Source organism: Balearica regulorum, chromosome Z (assembly GCF_011004875.1).
Source record: "Balearica regulorum gibbericeps isolate bBalReg1 chromosome Z, bBalReg1.pri, whole genome shotgun sequence".
In the NCBI taxonomy this organism is placed as follows: domain Eukaryota; kingdom Metazoa; phylum Chordata; class Aves; order Gruiformes; family Gruidae; genus Balearica; species Balearica regulorum.
Window position 1 is genome coordinate 147,387 of NC_046220.1, and position 13,940 is coordinate 161,326.

The following is a 13,940-nucleotide window of genomic DNA, read 5'->3' on the forward strand; positions in this document are numbered from 1 at the left end:
TAGCTGGGCTATCTCTTCCTGGCCTTCAGCAGTGTTCAGGTAGCATTATGTTCAGAGAGGTTGGTACTGGTGACTTTGCTTTTAAATTTGACATACATTTCTCTAGCTGATATGATACCAGCTTGTTGTGTTTCATTTCCTTGCAGAGGGTTTTCACAGAACATTAACAGCTGCCTCCATAGTAGACCATCTGTAAGCTGAGCCAGTGTGTTCTTGTGTGAAACAAGACCACGTCTCACTGGAGGAATGCTGCAAATTTATCACAGGGTTTCTAACACTGATAACAAATGAGCTGGGTAGATACAGGTCTGCCTGTATAGAAAAGGACAAGCAGTGAGAACACTTGTAGCTTCCCTGAAGTGAGAACAGCTGTTAAATGTTTCCTTTTTTCTTTTTGTGTAACTTACTAAGCTCAATGTGGTTGAGATGGACTGGCGTCAGTTGGGAGTCTTTAACTCTGTTGTGTTTTCCTTTTTTCTTTTGGAATGAAAAATTTCAGTCATCAAAATTCCGCAGTCCTGTCCCTTACTCATTAGTGCTGTTCAGGTCTGACCAAATCTTACTTTGTTGCACTTTGCTATGATGATGGACCATCCACTAGGCCTTTTTCTTCTTCTCTTCTAGGCTGTCTCTTGTTTCCATCTCTGGTGGTAGGGAGCTCTCCTGACCCAGCTCAGAGAGAGCCTTCCCTGTGGCAGGCATTTCCTCTTCTCCCCCTGCACCAGGGCAGAGGTGCAGCCAGAGATGCCATGGATGTCACCAGCCTGTTAAGACAGGCACAGTGTGAATGCTTTGGTACCTGACTCCAGGCATGTCAGGACTCCTCTTTCTCTGGCCTGCTCTCCAGAGTAGGAGAGGGCCAGGTGTGACTCCTGACACATTTGCCAGTAAGTCTCTCAACTCTGGGATCCTTTCCTTCCTGCCAAGTTGTTGTCAGATGTGCTGGAGCTGCTGCAAGGCTCATCTCTGCTCTACAAAGGGCTGTGTTCACATCCCTCAGATCTTAATGACAGGTCTGTCTGGGATCCTGCCTGAGCATTATGGCAGCTGGGCCACCCTTCCTGACATAGAAGCCAGGTACTGGACTGCTCGTGTTGTTGGCAGATATGACACAGGCCACAGAGCTCACAAGGCAGGTAGTAGGGAAGAGGAGGATGTGCTCTGGAAGTGGTCCTAGGCAGAGATGACTGAGAGGCCTTGGGCAAGGCTGGTCATGGGATACAGCCAGACGTGAAAATGCCAGCAGTGTCTGCTTTTTCTTATATCTGCAGGTTCACACTAGTATCTTCTTGGGAGCTTCCATGGAGCTGTTTCAGCCAGAGGTTGGGCAGCACATGGAGGTCTCAGATCTGTGCCATTCACTTACTGATTGCAAGGTGGGTCCGTAGAAGGCACTTCCAGAGGGGATGCTGTACTCTGCACTTCCTACAAAGCCTCTATCAATATTCTGCTAAGTTAATCATACCTTTGCAAGCACAGAGGTGGGACGCAATCAATATATAGTTTGCCTTTCATTTAATGAGAACATAAAGGCAAGAGAAATTAATTAGGGTGTTGGGGTCCCACAGGTCTTAGCTTCCCTTTTCACCAGTTGCATACAGACCCTGTTTTGAACAGTAAAATGTTAGCACAAAGGAAGACTAAATAAATTTGTTGCGTATTTATGGCTTCTTCCTGGAAAAGCACTATTCACCGTGGACAGCAGCTACTCTGCTTGAGTATTTCAGAACTGCTCTCCTTTTAGGTGACTGTTGCATGAAGACAGCCAAAATGGGTATTATGACCCTGAAGAACTGCAAAGCCTCCTGTTTCAGTAAATACACTACTCTTGTCATCTTAATGGAGCTTTGCTAAATGATCTTTGTGGCAACTGGAAGGAACCCAGAGGCTGCATTCTGCAGTTGAAACCTGAAACTCCAGTTTGGGACCATAAATTGTTAATAAACCTCAATGTTATCGAGCCTCCATTTTCTCTTGCGAACTTATGATGTTCTTCCATATAGCTGAATGATATGCAAGAGACAGGTCCCTCAGGATCCTCAGGTCAGCATCAGTCAGTGTATTATTAGAAGTTGCGGGCCTAGCTGTAACATGTAAATCAACCTTGCACCAGACAAAACAGGAGGGGTACAGCTGCTTAAGCGATAGCAGAAGCTTTCAGAATTAATTCATACTAGTGTTCGAACCTGCACGAAAGGAGAGAAATCCCATCTGGGTGTTCTGGCCAACTAATTGGATCTGACCAGAAGAGTGGTGATACTTAATTTGTATATGAACTTCTGTATAGATTTCAAGTTCTGCTGTGAGCTGGCTGTACAAGGTCCCATTCATATGATAACCTGCAGCTGCGGCAGCTACCAGAGAAAATGCACAGTTGGTGTAAACCAGCATCACCTTTCTGAAATTAATGGAGGACCCAAAGTGTGTCAAAGATGTGAGGTGTGCATGCTACTCAGTAGGAAGGAGTTAGAGCTTGGGCTCAGGAATAGTGAGGAATATGTTCGCTCTTTTGTCCTCAGTGATGACTGTAGGGACTTTGAACCCCACAAAACAGGGAGAAGAGGAACAAGGAACAAGATTCATAAGTGTTTTATGTTTCATCTCATAGTACTTCCAGGGTATATGGGCTCTCTATCAAGAGGGACCAAGGTTGTGAGATTTATGAGGTGTTGCACAGTAAATGAAACATAGGAGAGATCATCTTAGAGATGCCACTCTCAACCTCGAGCCTGTGATGACAAGTAGATAAACTCTTTAAGACTGAAAGAATGTGCTGGTCCAAGAACATAAGAAAGATATGCTGAACGGGAAGTCCAAGGCTGGAGGAGTAAACCTTCTCATCACTGAACAACAAGAAGAATAAGGCTGAAAACAAGAAGAAAGGTGCAAATGAGCTCTACTAAAGGAGTAAGGTGTAAGGCTGAAAGGTGCAGCTCTAGAGAGCCCCAGAAGTACAGAGGCCAAGTTCCTAGACCTTTCTCAAAGCACCCAATAGAAGTGCTTTTGCTATGGGAGTCATTGCCTTGTCTAATGCACTTGAGACCCATCTCAAGTAATTCTGGTCACATCTCCTGTTTGGGAAGCCCCAGAATGACAAATCTTAGGGGAATGCTCAGTAAAAGTACCAATGCATGTTTAGCTGAATCCTGCAGCCTTCCTGTGGTGTGCAAGATCTATTAATGGTAGCATGGAGGGTTTGGATAGCTCTTGAGTGTAAGTCATGGCTGCTGCCAGTGGGAAAGTGTCAGTGTGGGGTTAGTGCTGCCTGGTGCCTGGTAATGGGATGCTATCTTTTCCAGCAGACATTGCTGCTTTTCTGGTAATGAGCAGGGAGGATGGCTCTCAGCTTTCAGATCTTCCTGTGCTGTGTGGGAACTGAAGAGTGGGCATATCTGTGCCGTGTGCAGCTATTGCACTGGCTGGAGTTTTATGGTAAAGGCATTTATTATGCTCTCTTGCCCTTGTTCTGTGCCAGGACCATAATTGGGGAATAAAGCTTGGTGCCACAGAAGATTGCAAAAGCAGAGAAAGATTTTCATTTATACCAGGATGTGCTGTGTCAGGCAGAGCAGCCTGGTGCCCGGAAGGTTAATGTCCAAGGAGTAGTGCTGTTGCTTTTGTTCTGCAGGGGAATTCTCTTCTTTGCATGCCCAACGTTCTCAAGGTATACTTGGAAAATGGACAGACGAAGGCTTTCAGGTTTGAGACGAGCACTACTGTGAAGGTAACAGTGCTTGGTTGTCTGTCTTTGTTTCCATCACCTGAATTCAATCCAGTAGCAAAGGTGCATGCAGTGGAACTTGCAACCTTGTGGTTGTATAGGTCAGCTAGTAGGAAATGGATTGCTGGCTGATGCTGAGCATGCTGGATTTTCCATGCCCTTCCTGCAGCTTTGGTTCACCTCTGTTTTCTTTTAAGCAACTGATTTTCACACAACTTGCAGGAACTTGGCTATGAGACCACTACAGCTTTGTGAAATGTGATTGAATTTGTACAAGAGTGCAGGTTGATGGGGGACTGGCAAATTAGCAGCTGTCTGCACAGACATTGCTTTCCTTGGAAATCACATGGCAAAATACAGAGGAGGTTGTTTAATATAGCAGTGACAATGTGCATCCCTGAGCGGGAGAATGTCTCCTGGTTTGGGACCTCGACAGTGGAGTCCAGGTTTTGATATCATGTGAACTCAGCAACTGCAATTGTGCTAGTTGTTACTTAAAGTACCTGTCCGTGTTCCAGCCTCTTTTCTGCACTGGTGAAAATGTTTCCCTGTGGAAACTGATTAACCCCTTGTGATGGAAAAGCAGTACCACCTCCACTTGTGCTTGGAGGCATTGTAGACAAGTTACTATCATTCTCTTCAAAATACAAGGTAGTGCTCTCCAGAGCCATTAATCTAGCACTTTCCATAATTGATGTTAGACATAGGCTTACAAACTGTAAGGTTTTCTAGCTTGATCTTCAGAGTTGCTCAGTGTTTATGTTGGAGTTAAGAAGATTTGCCTGTGCACAGATTGGAGGCCACAATTTCTTTAAAGGGTGTATGATGTCCTGCAGCAGTGCAGTTACTATGGAAAAGATGCACGATGGACAGACATTCTGGAGTTACTAGGCTGAAACAATATTAAGGGGAAAAGCAAGGAGATTTTATTTATAATGCACTGAAAATGTTCCTCAAAAAGGAGGAGTTTATTGGCTAGTTCATCCAAATGTCGCAAAACTGTTGTGGTCTCTCATGCAAGTCAGTCTCTGCAAGTCTTGTTACTTGCAGGGTAGAGAAAAAGAAAATAATGAAATAAAACAAGGAGGTAGTAAGGAAAGGGGAGATGAGTTGTAAAGAGATATTTGAGTATTACAAGTACCTGCAAGGAATTAATTTTTAAAAGATGGATTAGCTCTTCATGTTTGACTTGAGTTGATCACCTCTGACCTGGAACAAATTTTTCCGCACTGGAGTTGGGTGCAACCCTCACCAGCATCCTCACAGAAACACTCAAATGGGTAACATGCTCCCTAGGTTAGGTGTTTTCCACAGTTCCTCTGCTGTTTGAGAGATCCTTTCTGAGATGAGTCAAACACTTATGCTTACCTCAAGAGGCTTGAGTGAGTCAAAGGAATTCTCTTTCAATTTGTACTCAGTCAAGCCTTGTATAATGTTTTCTATTTGCCAAAATCAAACCCAGTTATTTCCATGACACTCAGTATTCCAGCAGAAATTCTCAATAAAACTGAAACACCAGTTTCAGTCAAATTTGGTAAGATTTTTACAATTATGCTCTCACATTCTTGTTCATTAGTAGGAAGAAATGTTTTTCACCAATTCTTTGTAGTTTCTTCAAAAAGTGTCATAGAGTTCTAGAAAGCTAGAAAGAATGGTTAACAGCAAGCATTTGGATCAAGGGTGACAGAAAGTGCTCAACACCACCAAACTAAAAACGGTAAGGCCAAAACTTTAAGCATGAAGCAGCCCAGGACATGCAACTCTAGGGAATGGATCTGATGCCCATTACACCTTGAAGTTTGCGTCTTACTACACTCTTACCACAGCAAGCTGCAGTTTCCCTACCTTGTCCTCCTAATCTACTAAAATGTGTTTTCCTCCCTTAATCTGTGTTTCTTGTGCTTCCCCTGCCATTCCCTTGACTTCCTTCCTTACCACCTGCCTGGCATCAGTGGAAATGGGTGGCGCTGACTGCCATCCTGCCAACTGCCTTGCTGGCTTATTCTTTTGTTGCTCAGAGGTCCAGCTGAAATAGCACAGCAGCTAACTGCTAAGCTTGTGCTTGGTGTCCCAAAGAGGTTGCCATCTCCTGTACCTCCACTTCTGATGAACTTGCAGGCTTTCTCTAACCTTGAGACCTCTGTGGTTTGTCTAAGTCAATGTGTTCAGAAGCTGTCAGTGAAGAGGGAAAGGCAGTACATCATATAGGCACTGGTTTCCTGTGAAACAGCACTAAAAAATTCGCTCTGTGTTGCAGCACTGAGCATGTTCTTGGCTGCAGAGAATTTTCTGTCTGGCCGCTGCCCTTTCAGTGCTGTCCCATACGGCTGCCAGCAGCAGGTTAGAATCATCAAAATTAATGCGGTGTGCTAGCAGTGCTCAGCAACTGTGTCTGAATTCTGTTGGACTATCTATGCATCTTCCCTTCCTAGGACATTGTTCTCACCTTGAAGGAGAAGCTCTCCATCCAAAGTATTGCGCACTTTGCCCTTGCTCTGGAGGAGCAATACAACGTGGCAAAGATCCATCTGCTGCATGAAGAGGAGCTCATTGAGCAGGTGAGGAGAGCCCCTCGCATGCCCCCACAGCCATGCTGGAGGGGAGCACCAGCACCATTGAATTGTGGCCAGCAAGGTGCAGAGAGCACACAGCTCTGCAGGTGTCAGAAGATGGCCCCATCTCCAGAGGTGCTGTCCTCTTCTCTCTGCCTGTTGCGTATGTCACCACTGCATTAACCAGAGGCCCTGGAGAAATGGTACTTTCAGAAGTGTCTCACTTGGTTTAGAGGACCCACAGAGCTGGGTCCCATGGGCTGGTGTTGCTTGGACGGTGTAGAGCATGCTTTGTGCCACCTGTCAGACAGGCTCATCTACAGAGCACTATTTGAGACACTCTTAAAATAGTTGCGTACCCAGCATTCCCTAGGTAGTCAGACAGTTCACGCAGCAAGGTGCTGATTTGATTAAATTCTAAATCAAAAGTTTGTGTCTTGCAAACATGAGGTTATCTCTGTTAGTAATTCTATTGCTCTGCTTGTAATTCTGGGCTAATGTAATTTGTGAGAATGTGCTTACTTGGGAGTCTCATCTCCACGCTGTTGACTTTGGTGGCTGGTGATCCACTGTGATGCAGAAAGGTTCTGTAGCTATCACTGTCCAACCACTGAGCACATGTGCCTGAGAATTTCTGCTTTGTTTTAGTTGGTGAGCTTGTATGGGATTTGCCCAGAATAAAATATGCTAATGTTATGACCCAGGGGTCTTAACATTGTATTGACATTATGATGATGGTGTGTCTGTTTACAGCTGCTGTATCTTATGACCAAACTTAAAAGCAGAGAAGCTTGCCCATTCCTCTGTCATTGTTGTATGGCCTTGAAGCCTCTGTCCTGGTTACACTGCAAGTATGTGAGATCAATGGATACTTAATGAAGTTTTGCTGTCAAAGGACTTCCAAGCTACCATAAGGAGAAGCAAAAAAACAGAAAAAGAATTGAAGATAAAATTACAAACACTAGCAGTGTCTCCTTGTATTTGCTAAGGACAATGGCTAATCTGCAGCCCTCCCAATTGCCAGTAGATTTAAATTATTTCTGTGAGTTCATACAAGCCAGAGGCTTACTATGCATTTGTGAAGGGAGGGACTGCAGCAGCAGTTGTGGCATGATGCTGTTTGTCTGTTGCAGGTGGTCCAAAAAAGAGAATCTCATGACTACCGGTGCCTCTTCAGAGTCTGCTTTGTACCAAAGGATCCCTTAGACCTCCTGCAGGAAGACCCAATTGCCTTTGAATATCTGTACCTGCAGGTGAAATCAAGGCATTCCATGCTTCAGGATCTCTTCTCACCCAATTCTCATTTCTGCTTTAAACCAAAGCATACTTCAGGCCAGTTCAATTTTATGAATGTGAAATGCACTTAAGAATAGAGCATTTGGATTCAACTTGCCTTAAATTCCTGAATCAACTTATATGCGTGGCTTTTTAGCAGAATGAGATTGAAATAAGCTGGGTGGCTCCCTTTATTTGACGCACAGCAGTCATATCAGAGGTCTTATCCTGAATTATTCTTGAGCTCATATCATCATGCTCTGTTTGTTCCAGAGCTGCAGCGATGTGCTTCAGGAAAGATTTGCTGTGGAAATGAAATGCAGTGTGGCATTACGTCTGGCTGCTCTGCACATACAAGAGAGGATCTATGCTTGTGCTCAGCCACAGAAAGTATCCTTGAAATACATTGAGTAAGTTCTCAGATTTCCATGTTACGTTGTGACTAAGCCTGGCAAAAGAACTGTGAACTAAAAGTGGCATCAGCTCTATGTTTGCCCAGTGTTTAGCTCTGGATAGAAGGCTCTCTCTGACCCAAAGAGGCTGCAGTCTCTTAGTTGTGCATTTTAGGGCAAGGTGGCTTCACAAGTCTCCTTGTCTTTAACCTGCTGAGCTGCTTGAATAATATGGACAGTTTAACATCCGGGCATGCCCCTAAGCAGAGAGAGGTTCTGATCTGTAGCTAGCACAGGGACATAAAATTGCAAATCTCTCCCATAGTTATGGTTATCCAGGCTGCTCCTGCCAGTATACTAAGACCAGCATTCTGTAGTTGAGAGAGAGCGTAATCATCTACTTTGCACAGCCAATACTTTACATCTCTTCATCCAGCAGAACTATATCAGAAATATCTAATTTCAATGTAAGTGAGAGGTCCTGTGAAGTTATGGGATCTGGAAAAAAATACCGAAAAATGCTTTCACAAGCAGCAAGTGCACTATGCTGCTTGTCAGTGTTGTTAGACCACACTTGCCTGACAGAACAACCTTGCTTTAAGAACTTGTGATGGGCCACTCATTAAAATAACAGACATTTGTGTGGTAACTGCCTCCACCAGCCCATGCAAGCATCACCGATCCCTTGCATACAGCCAGACAGACCCAGCCACGTGCAGTTAGTGGAGTCTGAGAAGTGACTACAGAAAACTGCAACATTCTTAGTTCCTCGATATTTAATGCTTGGGCTGAATAAACTCTTCAGCAGAAAAGATAGCCCACATTTTTGGGTCTAGGGACTTGGAGATGTTAAAATGTAATAATCTTGTAACCAAAATAAAGTGAATGTAAAGATAGAATCTTCATCCTCTGGGTGGCAAGGACAGATTGGGACCTTTATGCTGACTAAGCCTGTAGATTGTCTCCTGTATAACCACGTAAAAACAGGCATTCTGTGTGAAAGTGCGTGTTCCTCCAACCCCATCTCCTGACTTAGTAACAAACACACATAGAAGTGAATTTGAGTGAGGCAATCACGTTGCATGAGCCATCCAGACTCATTACTGCCCTGAGGCTTGGTGCATCCTGGGCTGCCATGGTGCCTTTGCTCTTCTCTGCCTCTGGCCAGCTGCCCTTCTGCACATTCCTGTGTTGCTGGGAGACAGCACAGCTGGGACCCCTTTTGCTCCTTTCACATCTTTCTGGCAGGAGGGACTGGGGAATAGAAAACTTCATCTCACCAACTTTGCTTCGAAACATGAGAGGGAAGGATATCAAGAAAGCCATCAGCTACCACATGAAGCGGAACCAGGTGCTACTGGATCCTCGGCAGAAGGTAGTGTGCATCCCCTGGCTTCAAGGTGCCTTCCAGGATGGCGGCAGCATGTCTCGGGGCCAAAAAGGCAATGTCTTTCCTCTGTGGGTCTGTTCTCTATGGGAGCACTTGGGGCTTTTCTTCTGTCTTTTCCTCTTGAAACTTCCTCTGCTGCACACACCCCCTAATTTCCCTGCATAGTGTGTTCATAGTTGATTGTGGGGTTGCCAGATGGCAAATGTGGTAATGTGGCATGGTCCTGTACAGATCTGTTGCCTATCCAGACCAAATGAGATGTGTTGGTCAAATACTAAGTCCTGTATGAAAAGAACATCTTCTAGCCTATGGGCTACCTGTCAAACCTTATTCATCTGTCATGTTTCTAAACAGTATTTATTCTCTTGCACAATGAAGCATATGCTCGCAGCAGTCCAAATGCGCCTGAGCTACCTGCAAATACTGGGAGACCTGAAGATGTACAACGGGAAGATCTTTAATGCCACCCTGATGGTACGAGTGCCATTTATTTATGTAATTGGGTTTTGGCATACTATCTTATTGCCTTGTTTTGTGCATCTCTTATGGCAGTGTACTTGGACAATAACTGCAAAGATAGGGCACAAGAAGCCATTTTAACCCTTTTCCTTCACCAGTGGGTAAGATCATATCTTAACCAAAGCAAACCCTATCTAAAGCAGAAATGTTTAAATATTTTTCTAAATTGGTTGTTGATGTGAGACTAGCAACCTCCTACTGAGTCTCCTTCCCTGTCTGCTTTGATGCTTGTAGAAAATGTAAAATTAGCTCTGGTGATGCTGTTTGAGCCAGCTCCAGTCATACCACTTTTCCCTGTCCTGGGACATCATGATAAATATTGGTAAGGGACTCTGCTAGGGTAACTCAGCATAGTTCCACTGAAGTGAATAACATCCCAGCCTACACGATAATTATGCATATTTTTTCTAATTGAAAGTTGTGACTCTTGGTCTTCGGATGAGCTCTGTCTAGATTTTTTTATGTCGTAAAGTACTTAAGAGATCTGGGGGAGTGTTCAAAAACTCTAGAAAACATACTGGTCATGCTTAAACTTTACTGTAAAAAAGAACCCTGCTCTTTTCACAAGAGGTTTCTTGGTTAGTTTTTTTTCCTGTCCCCACTTGGATCTGTACTGAACTGTGGACCACAAGCTGTTTTGTACAGAGGGCTGAGCAGTGTAGGTAGGTCTGTACCAGAGGAACACCTTACTGATGGGCTGCAGTAATGCCACTGTTTACAGTTGTGTGCAAATTGAACTATTTCTGCCAAATTATATGGGCATTAATTCATTTTTTTTAAGTGTCTCATACTAACAGAAAGTGTTGACATTTCTTCCAAAACCAAAAATTCCTTCTTGAAGTTTCTAGCCAGCTCCAGTAGGTCTCACTAGGTCCATCTGGCGCAGCCTGCCAGGTGACACTTCTGATAGCAACCTGCTGCTGACCATCTCTTTGGATCTGCTAGATGGCTGGTGCATCCCTGGGGCCACCTCCCTTGGGGGCACAGGGAAACTGGTGGTCCCCAAGCGAGAGAAGACAACGGCCCGGAGCAGGTGACCTGACAGCCTGTAAGTAACGAGGGGCTCCCTTTGCAGCTGGTTACAGCTCAGTTGTGGAGTCCAGTGCTAAAAGATATCGGACAAGATTGGGTGGCTGAGGAGTCCCTGCCCAGCACAGGTGAATGGGTTCCTGCTCAGATTTTGGCTACAGATTTAACCTCTCCCCCTACAGCTACAGGACAGAGAATCATACGTTGCCTTGCTGGTGGGTGCAAAGTACGGGGTCAGCCAGATTATCAATAATAAGCTCAACATCATAACAAGTCTGGCAGAGTTTGCAAACATCAGCAGGGTGGAGCTTACGGAAGAGTCTGAAAAAGTGAGCATGGTGAAAATCTACCTACAGGATCTGAAGGTAAGCTGTGCTTTCATGACGGCCAGTGTGTGGCTGTATCAGGGCCACAAAACAAGGGGGTAGTTATTCACACTTTCTATTGTTTTCAAAATCTGACATTTAGCTGATGCTCAGTACAGTCATCAGTACAAAAGGCTTAGAATAGACTCAGAAGGGAGAGGTCATAGGAAGAATACAAAATGACTGAAGAAAAGTGATTCTTCCTGCTGGCCTCCATCAGTGAGACATATCACAGAAACAAACTGTGAGAAAAACAATTTCTCTTCTTTCTCTGTGCCTCATGCAAAAACAGAGTGCTCTGCAATGATGGCAGTATGGGAGAGGGAATGTTTTTTTCAGTGTGCAGCATGTTCCTGCAGATTGTGGAACAAGCAATATTTGTCTATTCTAACATTTTTTACTGTTTTCTCCCTGCACCATCCACCCGCAAAAAAAAAGCTGCTGACTCTGCTGCTGGAATCAAACAGTGCAAAAGATCTTGTCTGCCTCATCATTGGCTATTACAGACTGTTCGTGGATGCAAATGTCTCCATATTTACCTGGGGAGAGAAAAAACAGCAACTGCACCGTGTGTCAGCTGAAGAAGGTTTTTAAAAAAAGAGCCATTTTTTTGCCAAAGGATGGGGAGAAAGTGGGTGGATCCTTCAGCATTAGAGGTGTTATTTCCCCTTGGGAATATATGTTCATGCTAGAACAATATCCCAGGGTTGTGCAGTGGCATCTGCAAATTATTAAGACTGCCAGCCTTGGTGCAGGCGGTGCCAGGTTTCCATCAACCCCAGACAAGTTGGGCAGGGGAAGAGCAGCAGTAATTGTCAGCTTTTCCCAATAAGTGCAGGCTGAGTGCCTGTCATTGAAAAGGCAAACCTGTCACTGAGCACTTGTGTTCTTTTACCAACCTCCTGAACAACTTCCCCTCTACTGGCATACCTCAGCCAGGAGAGAGAGGATCTGTTTGCCATGCTGTCCTGTCCCTCATCAGGATAACTCCAGCCTCACAGGGGCTGCAGACTTAGGCTTTAGGCAATGAGTTAGCTGGCTGCTGTTCTGCAGCTCCCTCTGGTACTGCTCTGCAGTAAAACCACACAAAGCAGGCAGGAGGGACTAAGCGTCCACTGGCAGGTTATGGCCCTGCAGGTCAGATTGCATATTCACCTTGTCTGCTGATGACCAAGTGAGGACAGAGCTCTAGGGGCTTTGAGTCCCTGCTGTGCAGACAAGTTCATAACCCTTCTGGCTGTTCCTCCTTGCCATCGCAAAGGACAGGCTGATAGATTTGTTTAAATCCCAGGGTATGAATCTCGAACCTGCAGTGACTCTGAAGACTCCTGGGAGCTGGATTCCTCCTCAGAGCATTGCTTGAACATGCCTACAGCATACAGCAGCACCTACCCTGCGTGCAATGAGGAGGAGTTGGGACACCTCCACAGCCCAGAGAAGGAGAGCACAAAGCTCCAAGCTGGAGGGAGTGATCAATGCGATGGAGGTGACAATGCAACAGACAGCACATCTGAGGCTTCAGATTCAGCCAACACTGAGAGCCGAGGGTTTAAGACAAGTGGCTCCAGTGACTCTATGGATGCACTGGAGGAAGATGAGTTGGAAGCTTGCTCTTCCTCCAGGCCAGAGTTCTTCCACTTCTACACACCAACAGTGCAGGAGATGAGCAGTTCAGACAAGAGCTTCTTCCCCATTCGTGCTGCAGGAGGCTCCAGCAGGGCAGAAACCAGAGACTACTTCTGTTTCTTGCAGGTACCACATGCAGAGGAGCCTGGGTGTGAAGACAGCTCCTCTGAGCAGAGAGGGGAGGACATTGGTGTGTCTGTGCTGGAGAACAAGCTGACAGAGAGAAACACCATGGGCTATTACAGCCTGTGCTACAGCATATCCCCTGCAGGCACCGTGGAGAGGAGCAACATCAGTCTCAGCCCTCAAAGAAGTCCTTGGACAGATGGGTCTGTCCAGGAACAGACACCATGTGGAGCAGAACAGAGGGCAGAGACAAGCAACCTCATTTTGGAGCCACCCCCAGGCTTTGGTGACACCAGCTCTGAGGAGGAGTTCTACGATGCTGCAGACCGGCTCAGCCCTCCAGCTGCCCTGGCAGGTAATCCTTCACCCACTTTCTGCAGGTCAGGTTCCTTCCACCCTCTAGGCTAGGGTGTTGCCTGTTTCCCTGTGTCAGCCTTCCTGGAGGGATCATCTTTCAGGTCTTCATACTTTTCCCAACATTTTTGAAGGACCTTTGCATACCTATTCTTCATAAGCTGCTCTTCAGCAGAAATACATTGGATGCACGCACAGGGGTCAGAGCTGGAACTTTGCAGGGAGATTTGTCATCACATCCAAGCACTGGATCCCAGAAAAAGTTAGTTTTCAAACGATTTTGGCATTCTGGAGAGTACCCAGGTTTCTACAGGAATTCCAGAATACTGATACATGGCTCTGCCTGATCTTGCAGCCAACGTGCTGCATGAGTAAGTTCTGTGCACCCTTCTATGTAGGCTGAATCTTCAGTGATGAAAAGTGTGATGAGTCCCAGAAACAGAACACACGAAAGATGTGTGTCCTTGCACTGACAGGGAGCTTTATGGCAAATATTCCTACTGTCAGGCAGTACCTTCACTCTGTCTTCTTCCTTCAAGCTGAGGAGAGCTAAAAGCTGTAAAACATTACTGTTCCATGCACCTCCAAGAT

At 45.4% G+C, this 13,940-nt stretch overlaps 1 protein-coding gene across 2 annotated transcripts in view; it reads left to right on the forward strand.

Moving 5' to 3' along the window:
* FRMPD1 (FERM and PDZ domain containing 1) overlaps positions 1-13,940 on the forward strand; it is a 41,708-nt gene that overhangs the window by 23,112 nt on the left and 4,656 nt on the right. Inside the window, exons 8-16 of one of the 2 annotated variants that reach the window (XM_075739514.1) lie at positions 3,629-3,724; positions 6,154-6,279; positions 7,407-7,526; positions 7,822-7,958; positions 9,189-9,315; positions 9,709-9,804; positions 11,061-11,243; positions 11,682-11,829; positions 12,535-13,350. In XM_075739514.1, coding sequence (XP_075595629.1) covers positions 3,629-3,724; positions 6,154-6,279; positions 7,407-7,526; positions 7,822-7,958; positions 9,189-9,315; positions 9,709-9,804; positions 11,061-11,243; positions 11,682-11,829; positions 12,535-13,350 — 1,849 coding nt within the window. Of the gene's footprint in view, positions 1-3,628; positions 3,725-6,153; positions 6,280-7,406; positions 7,527-7,821; positions 7,959-9,188; positions 9,316-9,708; positions 9,805-9,937; positions 10,898-11,060; positions 11,244-11,681; positions 11,830-12,534; positions 13,351-13,940 lie in introns of those variants that run through there. The other variant, XM_075739515.1, reaches the window with a different exon arrangement.